The 15,466-nt window shown below is 48.0% G+C and overlaps 1 protein-coding gene across 7 annotated transcripts in view; it reads right to left on the bottom strand.

The window, feature by feature from the left end:
- The window catches only part of MGLL (monoglyceride lipase), a 243,289-nt gene that overhangs the window by 130,982 nt on the left and 96,841 nt on the right, over positions 1–15,466 (bottom strand). For 4 of the 7 annotated variants that reach the window (XR_012646967.1, XR_012646969.1, XR_012646970.1 and 1 more), the window contains exon 8: positions 11,476–14,157. Coding sequence is in view for 3 of the 7 variants with exons in the window: in XM_075005275.1 (XP_074861376.1) it covers positions 14,032–14,157 (126 nt within the window). In the remaining 4 variants the exon portion in view is untranslated. Of the gene's footprint in view, positions 1–9,988; positions 14,158–15,466 lie in introns of those variants that run through there. The other 3 variants (XM_075005275.1, XM_075005276.1, XM_075005274.1) reach the window with 1 other exon arrangement.

Here is a 15,466-nt window from a genome sequence, read left to right as displayed (position 1 = left end):
GTGGTGAAGCTCTGGAATCAGTTACCTTGGGAAGTGGTAGAATCTCTTTCCCTAGAGGTCTTTACGTCCCAGCTTGACAAAGCCTGGCTGAGATATTTAGTCGAGATTGGTCTTCCTTTCAGCAGGGGGTTGGACGCTGTGACCTCTGGAGGTCTCTTCCAACCCTATGATTCTATGTGCTTTGTTCCCACTGTCAAGACTAACCAGTACTTTTGGCTTGAGAAAGCTGTCTGGTCACTGTATACAGATGCTGGCCTGATCCCTGGAGCTGTGGTATGTGGCTTTCAGAAACCTTCCGCCTTCATAGAAAGCGCCACGTTCCCAGGTTGCCTTTGTTTTTTATTTATTTATTTATTTTTAATAAACTGCTGTAAGGGGAAGGTGAACAAAGTTTATCCCTGTTTCAGTTTCTCTTCCATCTCAGAAATCAACTTGGGAGCTATGGGCAACATTTCAGTTTTAACTAATGTGGGACAGAATACCATGAAAACTAAAATGCCTTTTAATGATGGGTTGGAAACTGCTGTGGTTTCTTTTTAAATAGGCAATAAGGTGCAGGTGATGCTGTTTATACCTGGATATTGAAGGAGAAATGGAATAAAATTGGAGTTTTTGTAGCAGATTTCAACCCCCACCCACTGGTATGTTTGTAGTGCTTGTCCAAGGTTCTGGTCTCTTTGACTGGGATTTGGTCAGTGGCGTTCACTAAAGCAATGACATTCCCCTTGGGTGAGGGAGAGCCCACAGAATACAGGTATCAACAGATCACAGCAGGCCAAAAAAAGAAATCATAATAAATAAGTTAAAAAAAAAAAAATCATTTTGTCTTTAAAGTGCTACATTTCTGCTGCTTTGGTTAGCTGGAGTACAGACTAACACGGCTCCCTCTCTGTTACAAAAAAAGAAAAACAAGTTTAAACAATAGTAACAGAGAGGGAGCCGTGCTAGGTCTATACACTATCAAAACAAAAAGCAGTCAAGTAGCACTTCAAAGACTATCAAAATAACTTATTAGGTGAGCTTTTGTGGGACAGACCCACTGAGTCTGTTCTGGTCTGGCTATGGTCTGAAGAAGTGGGTCTGTCCCACGAAAGCTCACCTAATAAACTATTTTGCTAGTCTTTAAAGTGCTACTTGACTGCTTTAAGCTTAAACAAGAAAGGCGGGGGGTGGGGGCGGTACAAGCCAAAGGATAAAAGTGAAGGCACCAGGAGGAGTCATGGAGTAGAGAACCTCAAACCATGCCCACTGTTGCAGGTATCGGAGGCAGGAGTCAATAGATGCCATCCAGTGGAATTCTGCCCAGGTGTGTGAATGGACAAGGAACCAGATAGAGATCCCACTGTTGCTGAAACCCTTCTTCCTGTGTCCAGCTTCATCCTAGAGCATGCAGGCTGTCCCTAACATACACACTAGCAAAGACTGTAAGCATACAATGTCCCTCACCGCAGAAATGCCATCACTGCTAGGCACCAGAGAGCTGTTTACTCTCCCTGGCCCATTCATTCATTTGCCCGGCTGCTTTGGCTGCCCACAAGGGCATCACTGGGGGTAGAAATTTTCTCTAATATGGACAGATGTCCCACAAAGAACCATACTGAGAACACTTCACATAGGCCTCCTGACAACTTCCGGGGCAATGGCTATCACTGTAGCTCCGGGGAAAATTGGGCAAGCTCTGTTCAATTACCAGTCCCCTGTACTCTCCTGCACCTTCTACTTGTAACAGCAGAGAGCCAGAGCCCTGTATGGGGTGTGTATGTGCAACAGTGTAAGCTGAAGGGGGACAGCAGAGTGGGGCCGAAGATACGGGTGAGTTGCCTTTTTCTGCTCTGGGGGCTCCTGTGGGCAGCCTTGAGCTGCACCAATGAACTTGCAAGCGTAACTCGCCTGTTGGCAGGGGGAGCACTTATCAGCAGGCAAAGGTCTGTACTTTTCCATTCCTGCTACACATTTGAAAACCTCATTGGAGACAGGGGAGCCAGTGACCTTGAAGACCCTGCTAATTTGTTTACCGCCATAGAATTGTGTCTGTAATTGGAATCTGAAGCGCCTTGCAAAATAATTAAGCAGCTGCTCGTGCAGTTTGCATTTCCTCTGACAAAACACACACAGGCACAAAATATAAAAACAAAACCAAACCCTGCTGCTGTAGACAATCAAAGTGTTAATAGGAGCCTTTGGGCTCTTACAGCTCTCGTCCCTTTCACCTGTACCCAGAAGCACCGCCTTGCTCCACACAACACCAGAGGACTTCTTTTGGAAGCCACTTAAAGCATTGCCCTAGGTCCATTTGGAAATGGGTAAGCTAGCGCTCCCATTAGTCATAGGCTGAGCAGTTTCATTGTGCTTCAGACATGTGGCAAGGAAGGACCAAAACAGCCACCTGTGCCAGGAAAGAAGGATTTGTGTAGTGGTGAGCATGCAGAGAGCAGTGCTCTGGCAGAGTCTCTGGGTGCTAGTGGTGGTTTGTGACTTCAGGCAAGATGCTTATAGGCTGGGCTTGTGCTGTGGCTCTACACAACTTTTTAGGACAGGCTAGGAGCCTGATTCGATTGTCCTCTCAGTAAGAGGGGGCGAAGCCTATTCCTCACCCCACAGAAGGGCTTAATTTCATGTGTGCAAAGTAGTTCAAGAATCGGTGCTATAGTAGTGCAATGATTTACACTCAGCTAGCAAGCGGCACAACTTCACTCGTCTGTATCACCTCTACTGTCTGAGCTGCAGTCCCCTAAAGAGAAAAATATGCACCAGAACAACGAGAGAATATATTTTGTTAAATGGCCAAAGGCTCAGCAGTCAGATTAGAAAGGCTGGGGGACCATCCTAAAGTTAATTATCTGCTGTGACAGATTGCACAGCCCCAGGTGGTGATGGTGTCACGCCTGCCTGCTGGAATAATGGCAAAGCACAAAAGGCTCTTGCATGTACACGCTGCTCCTGTCCTTTCCAATTCTTGGTCAAAGAGGAGGAACTTGTATTTCCTCTCGGAGTGTGAGGCTTCTACAGATGTCCACTTGTGGGAAGCAGGTGTGCACGCTTGGGTTTTTACAGAGAATGCTGGCAGCTGGGGACCACTTCTTCCTCCTGCAGATTTCTAAGATTACAGAAGAGGGAGCAACCCTGCCGGTTTTGTTTGGCTGCAGAGCTCATGCAGTGTCCTTGCACTGCCCTTGAGCTCTCTCTCCCTCCCCCCCCACCAGGCCCCACAGTAATGCTTATTGAATCAGACGCTACTCTGCTCCAACAAGATGCTCACATTGGCTGCTGAAGGAGTTCACTGCAGGGCAGTTCTGCACTAGAACTGTATTGTATGCTGAGAAAATAGCAGGCAACTCAACTCCAAGAGCATATGCAGCAAAGAGTGGAGAAAGCAGACCAGGCAGACATCAAAGCAGTGCCTGGTCAGCGGTGGGACGGAAGGGCTGTTTTTCCCACTGTGCCTATTACGCTAATGCTGTCTGCCCTCGCTGACGCTGCACCAGGAGAGATTAACAGAGCAGAGGAACACAGTGAAGTTGGCCTTGCTCACAGAGCATCTACTACAACTAGTGGTGTGGATTTTGCCAGAGTCTGATCTGGATCCTCCCTGGATTCCAGTATCTACAGGCTTACGTGAAGGTAATAAATTGGAGCCTGGCTCCCACAGGGAGTCTCTCCCAGACTAGGGGCTCTTGAGGATGGTCTGTAGCTTTTTCTTAGACAAACGGATGATCTAGAGCAGTGGTTCCCCCACCTTTTCACTAATGCAAATAACCAATCACTCCCCTAAACCATTTGTGGCCCCATCATCAAAACCAATTCTAGCTGCTATGCACACATCATTATGTGAAAAAAGGAAACCACAACAGATTCTTCAGACAGCAGTTAACATTATTGGAAGATATTTAATTTAAAAAAATTCATTATAACTTTGCAATTTAATTAAAACTTATTTTTGATAATCATTTTTATTTTTTTCCACAGATCCCCTGTACTACCCTCCTAGACCCCCAACTCCACAGACCCCATGTTGGGAACCACTTGGGGATCAGATTAACCAGATTTTAGACTCTGTCCATTTGCTTCTCATGGAGAGTGGGGCTTCTTACTTGGACTATACACTTGTGCTACAGAGTCAGAATTGCCCTACACACATAGTGTGCATGGACTGAGGACCTTGAGTCTGGGTACACCAGTAAGAAGTGATTTGCAACCTGCCTACTTGCTCTGTAAGAGGTCTGACCTGACCCCTGATACTCTGCTCAGTGAAACTGACTCAAGGTGGGGGTGGGGCATTGTAATGGGATGGGATGTAAACCAGCTGCAAACAGCTCCCCCTTGTAATAAGGAGGAAGTGAGAGAGGAGTTACTCTGGGGTGTCCGCCATTGTCCTGGGGCATCCCCCATTGCCCTGGGGCTGTGTCCAAGTTCACACTCTAGTGCTTTTAGGAGTCAATATCCAGAAATGATGGACAGTGCCAGCTCCACAGCTCTCAGTTTTGATCTTTTCACCTCCCACTGAGGTGTCAGAGTCTGGTTGACTGACCTCCTTGTGTTACATGGCTCCCGGTATAAATCTGCCAGGACTCCTCCAGCTGTGCCTCAGTGGGGATCACACAACAGCTGTCTCAAGTGTATCATTCACCTGGAGACGTGTTTCCTTTGCAGCAACTCCCTCCACCCCCACATACATAAAAAATGGGGGCTAGCTCCCTCCCAGCCTATCTTCTCTCTTTGAACCTGGCGAGTTCAGAGACACTCCATCTCATCTCTTCACAACAGGGTCTATAAGGGCTTTGACTGGAACGCAGGGGGCCGCCTTGGTCGCAAAAGCAATATAGAAAGTGGCTCTGAGCTGCCTTGCCGATCCCAGACATTTTATTGGGTTGATCCACACCCCCCGCCGGCAAACTCTTTTCCTGTCGCTCTCCTGCCTTCACCTACACAAGAGGCCACGAGGTGCTGTGGTCAGCATTTTAAAGGCTTTGGTTTTTTTTCCCTAGCCAGACCAAAGGTTTTGCTGGATGCAATACAAAACCCAAACAATCTAAATGTGCCCTGGCAACGCGTTCTAAACCCAGCTTTGCTGCGTGGACATTGTTGTCCCACCAGATTGTTTAGATGGTGAGGTCCTGAACCTGGCTTAATTTTCCTGAGCTTCCCTCACTTCCCCCCTTCAGTGGAGGAGTTGCTTCCTCTTACGTTGGTCAGTGCATTTAGCACACAGGGGTTACTCAGTGAGGTGAGGCTGATGGTGCCAGCAATCTTGGATTTTAATGTCTTTCTTGCTGCCTTACTCTAGATGCAAAGCTAACCCCCTGCAGTGAGGTCACTACAAGCCATGGTCCTCCTTGTCAAGGCACTTGAAAAGCAGCTTTCCCCGCCACTCCCACTGCTCTGAGCACGTGTCAGCTAATCACTCTTGCATTTAGGCCCAGGCTGTGACACATAAGATGGGTTGTCATATACGCTGTGATGCTTTGATAGTGAAGATACACAAGGTAAAGAAGCAGCACAGCGACATCTCTATAGAAGGAATGGGACGATAGGAGGTTAGTTTACAATTCTGATACTTCCTACCTGGCTTCACAGGGCTGTGTTCAACGACTGCATGTTGAGTGTTACACAGCTGGGTGGTGTCAGGAATCTGAGCAATTCACCTGCTCTACAGCTCACATCAGCTTACAGTTGAAGGGGTCTATAAAGAGTTGATGTTTCCCTCAGCTTCTTGAAATGGGAGTTAGCCAGTGAGCTAGGCCTGAATGGGTCTGTGAGAAGGGAGTAAACACTGGGCAACTAATTACTAAGCATTGTGTAAAGAGGCAGCTGATGTGGTGGCACTGATCCTGGCTGTGCAGCAATATCACTCAGCGCTTATGACTCCTTTCAGCTGAGCCTTGTCATGTGCCTCATCAAACTGGGGCAGAGTCATTGTTCTCCTCCGCTGAACCTGCTCTAGCACATCCACATCCTTTTTATACTGGGGGGCCCAAAACTGGACAGAATATTCCAGATGTGGCCTCACCAGTGCCGAATAGAGGGGAACAGCCACCTCTCTAGATCTGCTTGCAATGCCCCTCCTAATGCACCCCAATATACTGTTAGCCTTCTTGGCTACAAGAGCTCACTGTTTACTCATATCCAGCCTTTCATCCACTATAACCCCATAGTCCCATTCCACTGTATTGCTGCTTAGCCAGTCAGTCCCCAGCCTATAACAATGCTTGGGATTCTTCTGTCCCAAGTGCAGGACTCTACACTTCTCCTTGTTAAACCACATCAGACTTCTTTTGGCCCAATCCTCCAATTTATCCAGGTCACTCTGGGTCCTCTCTCTACCCTCCAACATATCTACCTCTCCCTCTAGCTTACCGTCATCTGCAAACTTGCTGAGGGTGGAATCCAGTCCCTCACCCAAATCATTAAGTCTCACAGGAAAAATGGCTGGTAGACACGGCCACGCACAGCACAGCACAGGCGTGCAGACATATGAGGCAAGCCTTTGCATTCACATTCTTGCTTCAATAAACAGGCATGCCAACACCCTGCCATGTTAGCTAGTCCAAATCTGTGTGCAGCGATGGCAGGTCTGTTGACAGAGAAAGGGGCAATAGCCCAGGGCCCTGTTGCTACTATGGCAGTGGCCAGAGCCCCATGCTTCATGCCCCAAACAGCACGGGGCAGAGGGAGGGTAAATGGCATAATTCAGCCAATGTGGAGGGCTGGCTGCCCTGGCCCTGCCCCACCCCTTCTGGGAGTGTGAGCTGGGGCTCCCACCAAACCTTGGCCAGAGGCTGGGTGAGTCTGTCTGTTCGCTTGAGTGACAGTTACTAGCTTAAAAAGTAGTATGGTTTCTAGCCCTCCAAAATTTAAAAGGATGTTGGCCCTTGTCTGCACATTGCTTCCATTAGCTTTAGGCCTTTTCCTGTTCACCTCCTGCCAAGGCTTTATGTGAAGGATACAGGAAGAAGCGCTTGTCCTTCTGCACTCCTTCAGCCTAGCGCGTTTACATGCCCGCCGCAGAGCATTTTAAGGGTGGGTTTCCCTTCTGCTCCGTATTAAAGGGTGCTCGCTCCCGCTAGCCTCAGAGGTCTAATCTCCTCTTTTATGCAAGTCTGAACATCTGACTTCAAGCCCACCACATGCATGCCAGTGTTTGAGAGCCTGCAATAGGTCTTTCTCTAGTCTGTGAGCATGATGGAGTGAGACCAGGGTGGGCAAGATCCAGCCTGCCAAGCCTTTTAATCCAGCCTGTGGGTCCACCCCTGATTATTGGTTGCTCTCTGCTTTGCCCCCACCCCTGCCCCCAAAATCTCTCAGCTCTTACTGGCCACAAACTGGCCAGTAGGAGCTGAGAGATTTTACTGGGGGGTGGGAGAAGCACACAGCCCTTCCCCACCCCAGTGGAGAGAGCCACACAGAACAGCCAGTGGGCTGGGGCTACTGGCAGGCAGAGAATCCTGCCTGAAAAAGCTGCTGAGGTAAGTGCTTCCTGGTCAGAGCCAACCTCTGGTACCAGGTATCCCAACTCCCTGCTGGATTGTGCATCTGCTCCTACACCCTTCCCCCAAGCCAGAATCTCCTGCTGCATCCATATCCCCTCCCAGAACCTGCACCCCAGATCACAACCTCTTTCATCCAACTTCCATCCCAGACAGCCCCCCCCCCCATAGAAAAGTGCAACCCTTGACCACTTACTAAAGTCTGGGAGTGCCCCCACCTCAAATCATGGCTCACCCTTGCATGGCACTGAATACCTACAGCTGAGGAATGAGCCCTAATTCACCTTTGTACAACTGTCAGGGTCTTAATGCTTCTCTTTGCGTCAGGCCAATGCTGCACATGGGCAGAAGGGCAACTTTCAAATGTTAGCAACTTTCCCATTGTGAACATGAGGATCTGTTGCTGTTCTTCGTAGGCTAGGAGTGCCTCTGCTCTGGATCTTGGAAAGGCCTCTCCTGCCCTTGGTGCTACACATAGTGAACCACTGTGCCTGTCCTGCAGAACTGGCAACCCATCAGATTGACCAAGGGGCTGGGCAAAGGAAGAGCAGGGGTGAGGGTGACTTACATATCTTACAGGTACTGTCTGATTGTAGCCTCGCCCTGGGGGATGGGCAGGGGGGAGGAGCAGGGACCCTCAGAGCAGGAGGTTGGATGGTTGTAATACAGCAGCCCTTGTAAGAAATGTAAGTGGTGGTGGGATTCAGGGAAGGATATGGGGATTTAGGAGTCAGGGCAGAGGGCTGGGAGGTGTGGGGGTGCAGTGAGGGTTGGGGTGAGGGGTTGGTATGAGGGGACAGCGGGCTGGGAGGTGTGGGGTTGCAGGTGTCAGGGTTGGGGTGTGAGAATGGGCATGAGAAAGGGCACAGGGCAGAGCGCGGGGAGGTGTGGGGGTGCAGGAGTCAGAGTTGGGGTGTGAGAAGGGGCACAGTGGTGGGGGGTGCAGGAGTCAGGGTTGTCTGGCCAGTGAATCTGACCAGATACTGTCAGGTCCCCTATTTGACCACACTTCTCACTTGAAAACTGGCCACCTAGCCCCCTGAGTAATAACATGTGGGAAGCACGTGTCAGCTCAGTGCCAATGTATTTCAGTGTGTACGGGTGAGTGGGAGGGCTGGCTGGCATAGAAGCCTCTTTAAAGTGGGGTGACTCCCTGCTCTCCTTGGACAAAAATCCTCTAGTGCTGAGGACTCTAGGGTTGGAGTCAGAGAAGAAAATATTTCTCATGTTCTTGGCCATCACCCACCACTCTGCCTGGTGTTGTGCTAGGTTTGTAAGCCCTGATGCTGCAGCTCTCTTCATATGTGTGGATCTCTTCACCTTTCTGGAGCCCTGTGGACTTCAGCAGGGTCTGTCTGGCACAGCAGGCTTGCATGTGCTGAGCCAGTTCCAGGACTGGGACTCTAGTTGATGAAGTGTTTTGTTATTGAAAAGTACTGAAGTAGCTGGGTGGGGTCTTTGGAAAAGAGATCCTATCTCCATAGGTGAGTGCAGCCTCTAACACTGCAAGGGTGCCCCAGAATGTAAACAAATACCCCAGGCCATGTGAGCCTCCATCCACTGGCACTTGGGACCTACCAGCCTCCTGAAATTTTACAGGAAAATCCAGGGGTCCCAAAGGCTTCATTCTGGAGCTGCCCCTGTGGACAAGGGCAGTGTTTAAAATACCTGTGACTTACGTTCCAGCCTCTCTTCTGGCCTGCATTCAGTATTTGCAGAATGAAACTGATGGTGGGGTTAAAAACTAGTTTGGTAAATTTCAGCTCAGGTAATACTTTGAAAGCTTTATACAGATTAGCCTGTATGAAAACCTGAAGAGTCCCTTCCAGCATGGGTTACCTAAGTGCCCCCACTGCTGTGTAGCAACAGTGCCAGTGTAGGTTACTGGATTGCCATAGTGCAAGGGGCACCAATCAGGCTCCAGTCCCCATGTTGCTAGGGCTTGTGCAAATGTACCGAAGGGATGGGCCGCGTCCCAGAGAGCTCAGGGCTTGTTTACACTTGGATTCCTTGCATCTGCTTCTCTGATGCAAATCTGAGAGTATGTCTGTGTTACAGCTACACAGCCGCCTCTGTGCTGCTCTGCTGTAGATACTACAGTGGTGGAAGGGCTTTTTCTGTCCTAGGAGTCAATGTAGTGGTGTCTATACTAGGGTTTAGGCTGATGTAACTACTTTTCCCAAGGGTGTGAATTTTTCATACCCCTGAGTGAGGTAGCTAGGTCAGTCTAAGCTTTAGTCAGAGGCTTGGCCCTGGCATAGATGTTCTGTGGCATAGCTACACTAGTGCAGACTTTCCCAACCCAAGAGTAAACAGCCTTTACATTGCAAGTTTGGGCAGGATGACAGGTGGGGCGGCAGCACCTGCAATGTTACTATGCTGGAGATTGCAGGTTAGCAGTATCTGTGGCTTAACTATATCCCCACCCAAAAGGTGAAGTGTTTTAAAGATCCTTCTTTCTATTGTTCTCTTATATTCTGCTGACTGCAGCAAATGATGCTCCCAAATACACCACATTCAGAAAACATAACTTTATTATTAGTTGCAATATATCTGTATTCCTTTAAAGAACCCTAAACTTGTACACACTTTTCCCACTGAAAATACGTGTATGCACATGTGTATATATTGTATTAAACTGGAGCACAATGGAACAATTAATGGGCTCAGAAGTTACTGGAATTGGAAAAATAAATGATCTCTACAGGTTTATGTTGACAGTGTGCTAAGGTGACCAATATAAAAAGAGCAGTCTAAATAGAAAAGAGTGTGAATTACACATTGTGAGTATGGTCTTTTGATGCTATGCTGGGTATGTGTGGTGAGATATATACAGTAGTTACAAACGACTATTGCTCTGTCAGAAATGCACTCCAGTCTCAGAGGGAAAGTGTCCCCAGTTGTCTCAGCAGAGCAATCTGGAAGTTCATAAGGCCAGCAGTGCTCCCCCTAAGGTGTCCCTGGTGTTTCAAAAAAAGGTTTGATTTACATTCCCACAGGTGGCAAGTTTGCTGCTGCCAGTGAAGTTGCTCAGGAAGGGACTTCCCCTAGGACAGGGTGCAGACTAGGTGTGTATCGGTTTAAGCCAGTTCAAACCTACAGCAAAGGATTGACTGTAACAGCAAGAATGTAAGCGTGGGGTAGATCCCCAGTTGCTGTCCCTCAGTGCAGCACAGATGACCTCACTGGAGCTATGTTGGTTTACACCTGGAAGTGAGTCTACAGCGAATGCTGATTTACACCAGTGGAGAGTTTCTATATTGAACAGGGATATTTGAGCAGCTCAAGCCTGTTAGAGTCCTTCCCTGAGTTTCTCAGCCAAGTTTTCTCTGGGCCTCATGGCCCAAAAGGTAGCGCTTCAGAGACCTGGCTGAAGCAGCAGCAGATGCCAATTGTCCTTTGACCACTTCCCCTGCCCATGCAGCTCTGCTGAGCTTAGCCAGACGTGTTCTTTTTCTCTTCCTCACTTTCTTTTTACAAACTGCTTCCAAGTTCAGAAGGAAAGCAGCTTTCTCAGGCAAAAGTGCAGAGCCAGTCAAAGGCATTGACACCAGGCTTTCCTGGGGCCACATACAGATTCTAGGAAACAGCAGGGCTGTGGCCAATCACACTGTAAGATTAGTTTTATTTTTCTCCCCTAAGTACTTGTTCATTTAGGATTCTTGCCCTGCCCCCAAGAAGAGGTCAGCACTCCACTAACTGCTCCAATTTAAGTCAATGGTAAAATTCCCCTGGACTTCAAGGGGAGCAGACTCAGTACAACAACTTTTGAAAATCCTACTTTCTCATTGATTCTTTGTTTATAGCACACTCCTAGTGTGCCCCATGTTACCCTAGCACACCTCACTGTGTGATTACACCTACCCTCATGCTTGATTAAGGCCTCAGAGGCAGGCAAGCTCTACCAATAGCTTAAATCTCCATGCTTGCACTCGCCCCAGCTCATAGATAATCTGGCAGGGGGTCAAAGGAGAAGAAATGAGGGACTTACCCTTAGCAGAAAAAGAAGCAGCTCGATGGAAGCTCTTTGAGTATGTAGTGCCTGAGCTTCACCTGGTGTTGATATCCAAAAAACACTGCAGGGGCTTTACAGGTGTGGCTGGTAGCAGCTGATTGTAATGGCTGGAACAGTGTTTTAAATTCAAGTCCAGCTGAACTGCTGAGACTAATAATAGTTTCTCAGATTGCAGCCAGGAAGCCAGAGCTGTACTAATGCCAGAGGCCAATCTGTAAAGCACAGCATTTCTGATTTGATGCACTACACAGTTGCAAGTCCTGGGATGACATTAACTTCAAACCGTTATTAGAGAACAGGTGTGAGCTAATGAAAGTCAGGCTCCAATGCTTATTATTATTGCAAAAGTTTACCTTTCCTGAGTCCAGACATGGTGGTGTAATAGCAGTACCTTGCCTTACAAGCCACTGAAACAGCAGCACACTGTCATGATGGAAACACAGCCCTATTCTCCTTCAGGGCAAACAGTAGCAAGGACCTGTGATAACTTCAGCTGCTGGGCAATGCCCAGAGAGGACACATGGCCCCTCTACAATGGGAGCCACAAAGGGGGCTTATTTTTCTCTGTGGGGAATGATTCTTCCCCTTCCCCTTCCCCTTCCCCTTCCCCTTCCCCTAGCTGCAGAAGTTTGATGGAAACTAAGGGAGTGGAAGGAAAAAGCTGAACTTCCTCCTGCTTGTGGACAGAGGCCTATTGGCATGGGACATTGCCTGGCAAAACAATGCCTGGTATACTGTTCCAGTATAACTGATCTAAGAGTGTTCACTGGCATAACTATGTGGACACTCTCTTATTGTGCAAGGTGTATGGCCACACAGGGACTTCATACTGGTATAGCCACAGTGGTATATCAGTACAGTTCTGGTAGTAGATTTTCCTATGTAGGCAAGCTGTAACACAACTGCCAGAGGAAAGGCTAACAGGCTGATGCAAGCTCCTTTACCACATGCGTGAGTTTTACCATGGAAAGTTCTCCTAGAAGTCTTCCTCTAGCTTTGCTGATATAAAAGACCAGTGTGGGCATTTGGGTCTGTAGCTTCCAACCAGTATTAGAAACTGCTGGGTTTGTGCACCTTTTAGTGGCAGCTGCCCTTGTGGTAGATTCATCACTATTCTCTCCAGGGAGTGTTCTATGTAGCCCCAGTATTCAGATGCAGATGTTTGGCTACCTAGGTACTCTATGATCTGCTTTTAACAATCTCAGGAGTAAGTACAACCCATCACTGCCATCCAGCTAAGACACAGCTGCTAAGTCTAGAAGGATCACTCAAGAAAGAGCCTTTTCAGACTTGGAAGTGCTTGCAGGGGAAGCTAATAACATTAGGGAGTTCTTAATAAATAAGTGGACTGTCAAGGTGCAGGCCCATCTCCTCAACCCCTGCCCTTCAATAGATGGTCTAAGCCAGACTAGCATTTCTGGTCATCACCAGCTAAGGAGGGAAAAGGCCAAATGACTGCTATAGAGCTGAGACGAGAGGAATGGGCCAGGCTAGGACAAAACTGCCATGGCTGAGAGTGTGCAGTTGTGAGAACAGTTGGCTCTATCTTCAGACTTTCCTCCCTTCCTCATTGACAGCTCTCTGAGCTGCCGAGATACATATAATATAGTATATTAATATTTCCTCTTAAATAAAACTTTGACTTTACATCTTAAGTGTCAGTAGCACAAGTAATTTTTTTTTTTTAAAAAGCAGGCCCTAGGAATATTTGCAGAGTAGCTCACCTTGCAGAGGGGAAAGGGTATGTTATCTGGAAGTCACAAGGTTTGTGTGTGCTTAGTAGGTTTTAAGTATCTTATACTACATTCTCCTCTGGGAACTCAGCTCTGGTACTGGGAATTAAATAGCTCTTAAACATACTGTTCTAGAGCACAAACTGCCAGGGGAGGGGCCTCATGTGCTAGGAGTGGGGTTCCTCCAAGTTAGTATGACCTAGACGATTAGCTTTTTCACCTTCAAGTGTGGGATTATTTCCTCTCCCCAGCTCTCTTTGCTAACTCTCTCTAGTGTGCTCATCTCCAGGGTAAAGACTTCTTATACAACATGTTCTGCAACTGCTGGAGCAGGGAAGGGAACCATACTCTGCAGGAGCAGAAATGGAATGAAATGAAAGATGCAGAACTACTGAACGTTCCCAAGATTATTGCAGAATAAAAACAGCCTTGGCACATCAGGAATTCCAGAGAAAACAAAGACCATGGGGGGAAAGCAGGCAGGGAGCTTTGGGGGCTTTTTTGAACAGGAGCCTTGTAGTGCAACAACCAACCTGGAAAGTTTACTGCGCCTTCTCCCACTGCTATAACCCCTTTCCTGCCTTCGGGCAATGGCCTCTTTAAGTGACTGAGAAGTGTCTCACTCCTATGTAACAGGAATGTCTATTCATAGCAAAGAATCCTAGGAGTCCCTCTAAGGTAAATCTTTTCCAGAGAGACTTTTTTTTAAAAAAAAAAAAGGGAAAGAAAAAAAACCAACCCAATCAAACACAAACTTCCATCCTCAGAAGACCACTGAGAAGTAACAAGGCAGCTGTTCTTAAGTGTGGCTGGGTTCTCCGGCTGCTGAGACCTTCTGATCAATCCACGTTAGTATTTCCTTAAACACAGCAGTGCTGACCTCTGGCAGCTCTTTATGGAGAGCATGATAGGCCTCGTCATAGACCTGCAATCAGAGAAAGAACACTGGGTCAGCCAACTCCCCTGCAAGAACCAAGCAGCCCTTAGGCTGCACTCCAGAGCGCCCACATCCCTGCCTTGCACAAATCTCGTCCGTCTTTCATCATTCACCCTATCTATGAGAGAGAGAAAATTAAGGGAAGCCACCAACTTGAGATCTAGTCAGGTTCAGCAGGAGATTTAACAGGATTATCCAAGTTGCACAGCTGTCCTCCCTGCTCAGGTTTGCCATGTTACAATTACAATTCCTTCTCTTCCTCCAGTTTTTTTCCTGCCTCTCTCCTCATGGAGGGAGATTCACTCACAGGAGAATGTGAGGTATGATCACATGTTCCTGAGCACCCAATGCCCAGACTGACTTTAGCTGGCATGGTAAATGCTCATCGCCTTTGGAAAAACTCATCTTCAGGGCCCAGAGCCACAAAAGGACATAGGCTCCTAAACTCATTTCATGGTTAAGGCACCGATGGGGGAGATGGGAGAACCAGGCTCCAAGGCCCCATGCTAGTCCAGACCCTCTGCTGCAAGTAGAGTTTGATAACACACACTCTGGAGATGGCATTGATATCAAACCAAGACCTGCCCTACACAGGCAGAGCATTCCATTGTCTATTGTCTGCCAGTAAGGGAGTGAAAGCCATGCAAACCCAGCGTGGCTCTTATTTTAACCCCCATACAGCACATACATTGAGAAGCACAAGTCTCTTGCAAAGGCAGCTTTCATGCACTTAAGCAGTGGGCAAAACCATTCTCGCATAGTCTCCTTGCCAGTCGATGCATCCAGTGAGCCAAGCTTGCAGCCCAATGAGAGGCAGGAAATATTAATCACATCCTTGGCATGTAAATGCCATGGGAGGCGTTCCCACAGCCCTGGGTGTAATTTCACTCTTTTGATGGCTGGTATAGACATTTTTTTTTCTGATGACAAAAGCTTTTGCTTGGTCTCCCCATCTCCCTTTCAAGCTCATTCATGTGCTAACAATTGGTTAATCAGCTGTGTGCTCTCTCCAAAGGAGCAGATGCTTTTGTTCAGCTGTGTTTCGGAAAGTTCTCGCTGTACCTCTACGCAGTGAGGTGGAATTGGCGTGAAAGCAGCCTGCACTGTCGCAGCGTTTGGGAGGGCTGGGTTACCTGGTTGACAGCCAACCCAGGAGTGTGCCAACCTCCTTCTACTCCTTCAGGTGTTCGGCCAATGCCAGCAGCTGACAATTTCCCATGCTTTGCACTCTGTCAACAGCACCTGACTCCTGCTGTGATGGTGACTCAGTCAAACCCTTAAGCTTATAGTAGTGTGT

The sequence above is a fragment of the Carettochelys insculpta genome, chromosome 11 (genome assembly GCF_033958435.1).
Source record: "Carettochelys insculpta isolate YL-2023 chromosome 11, ASM3395843v1, whole genome shotgun sequence".
Classification (NCBI taxonomy): domain Eukaryota; kingdom Metazoa; phylum Chordata; order Testudines; family Carettochelyidae; genus Carettochelys; species Carettochelys insculpta.
Note: the sequence above shows the minus strand (reverse complement) of the source record. Positions and strands in the feature narration are given on the sequence as shown.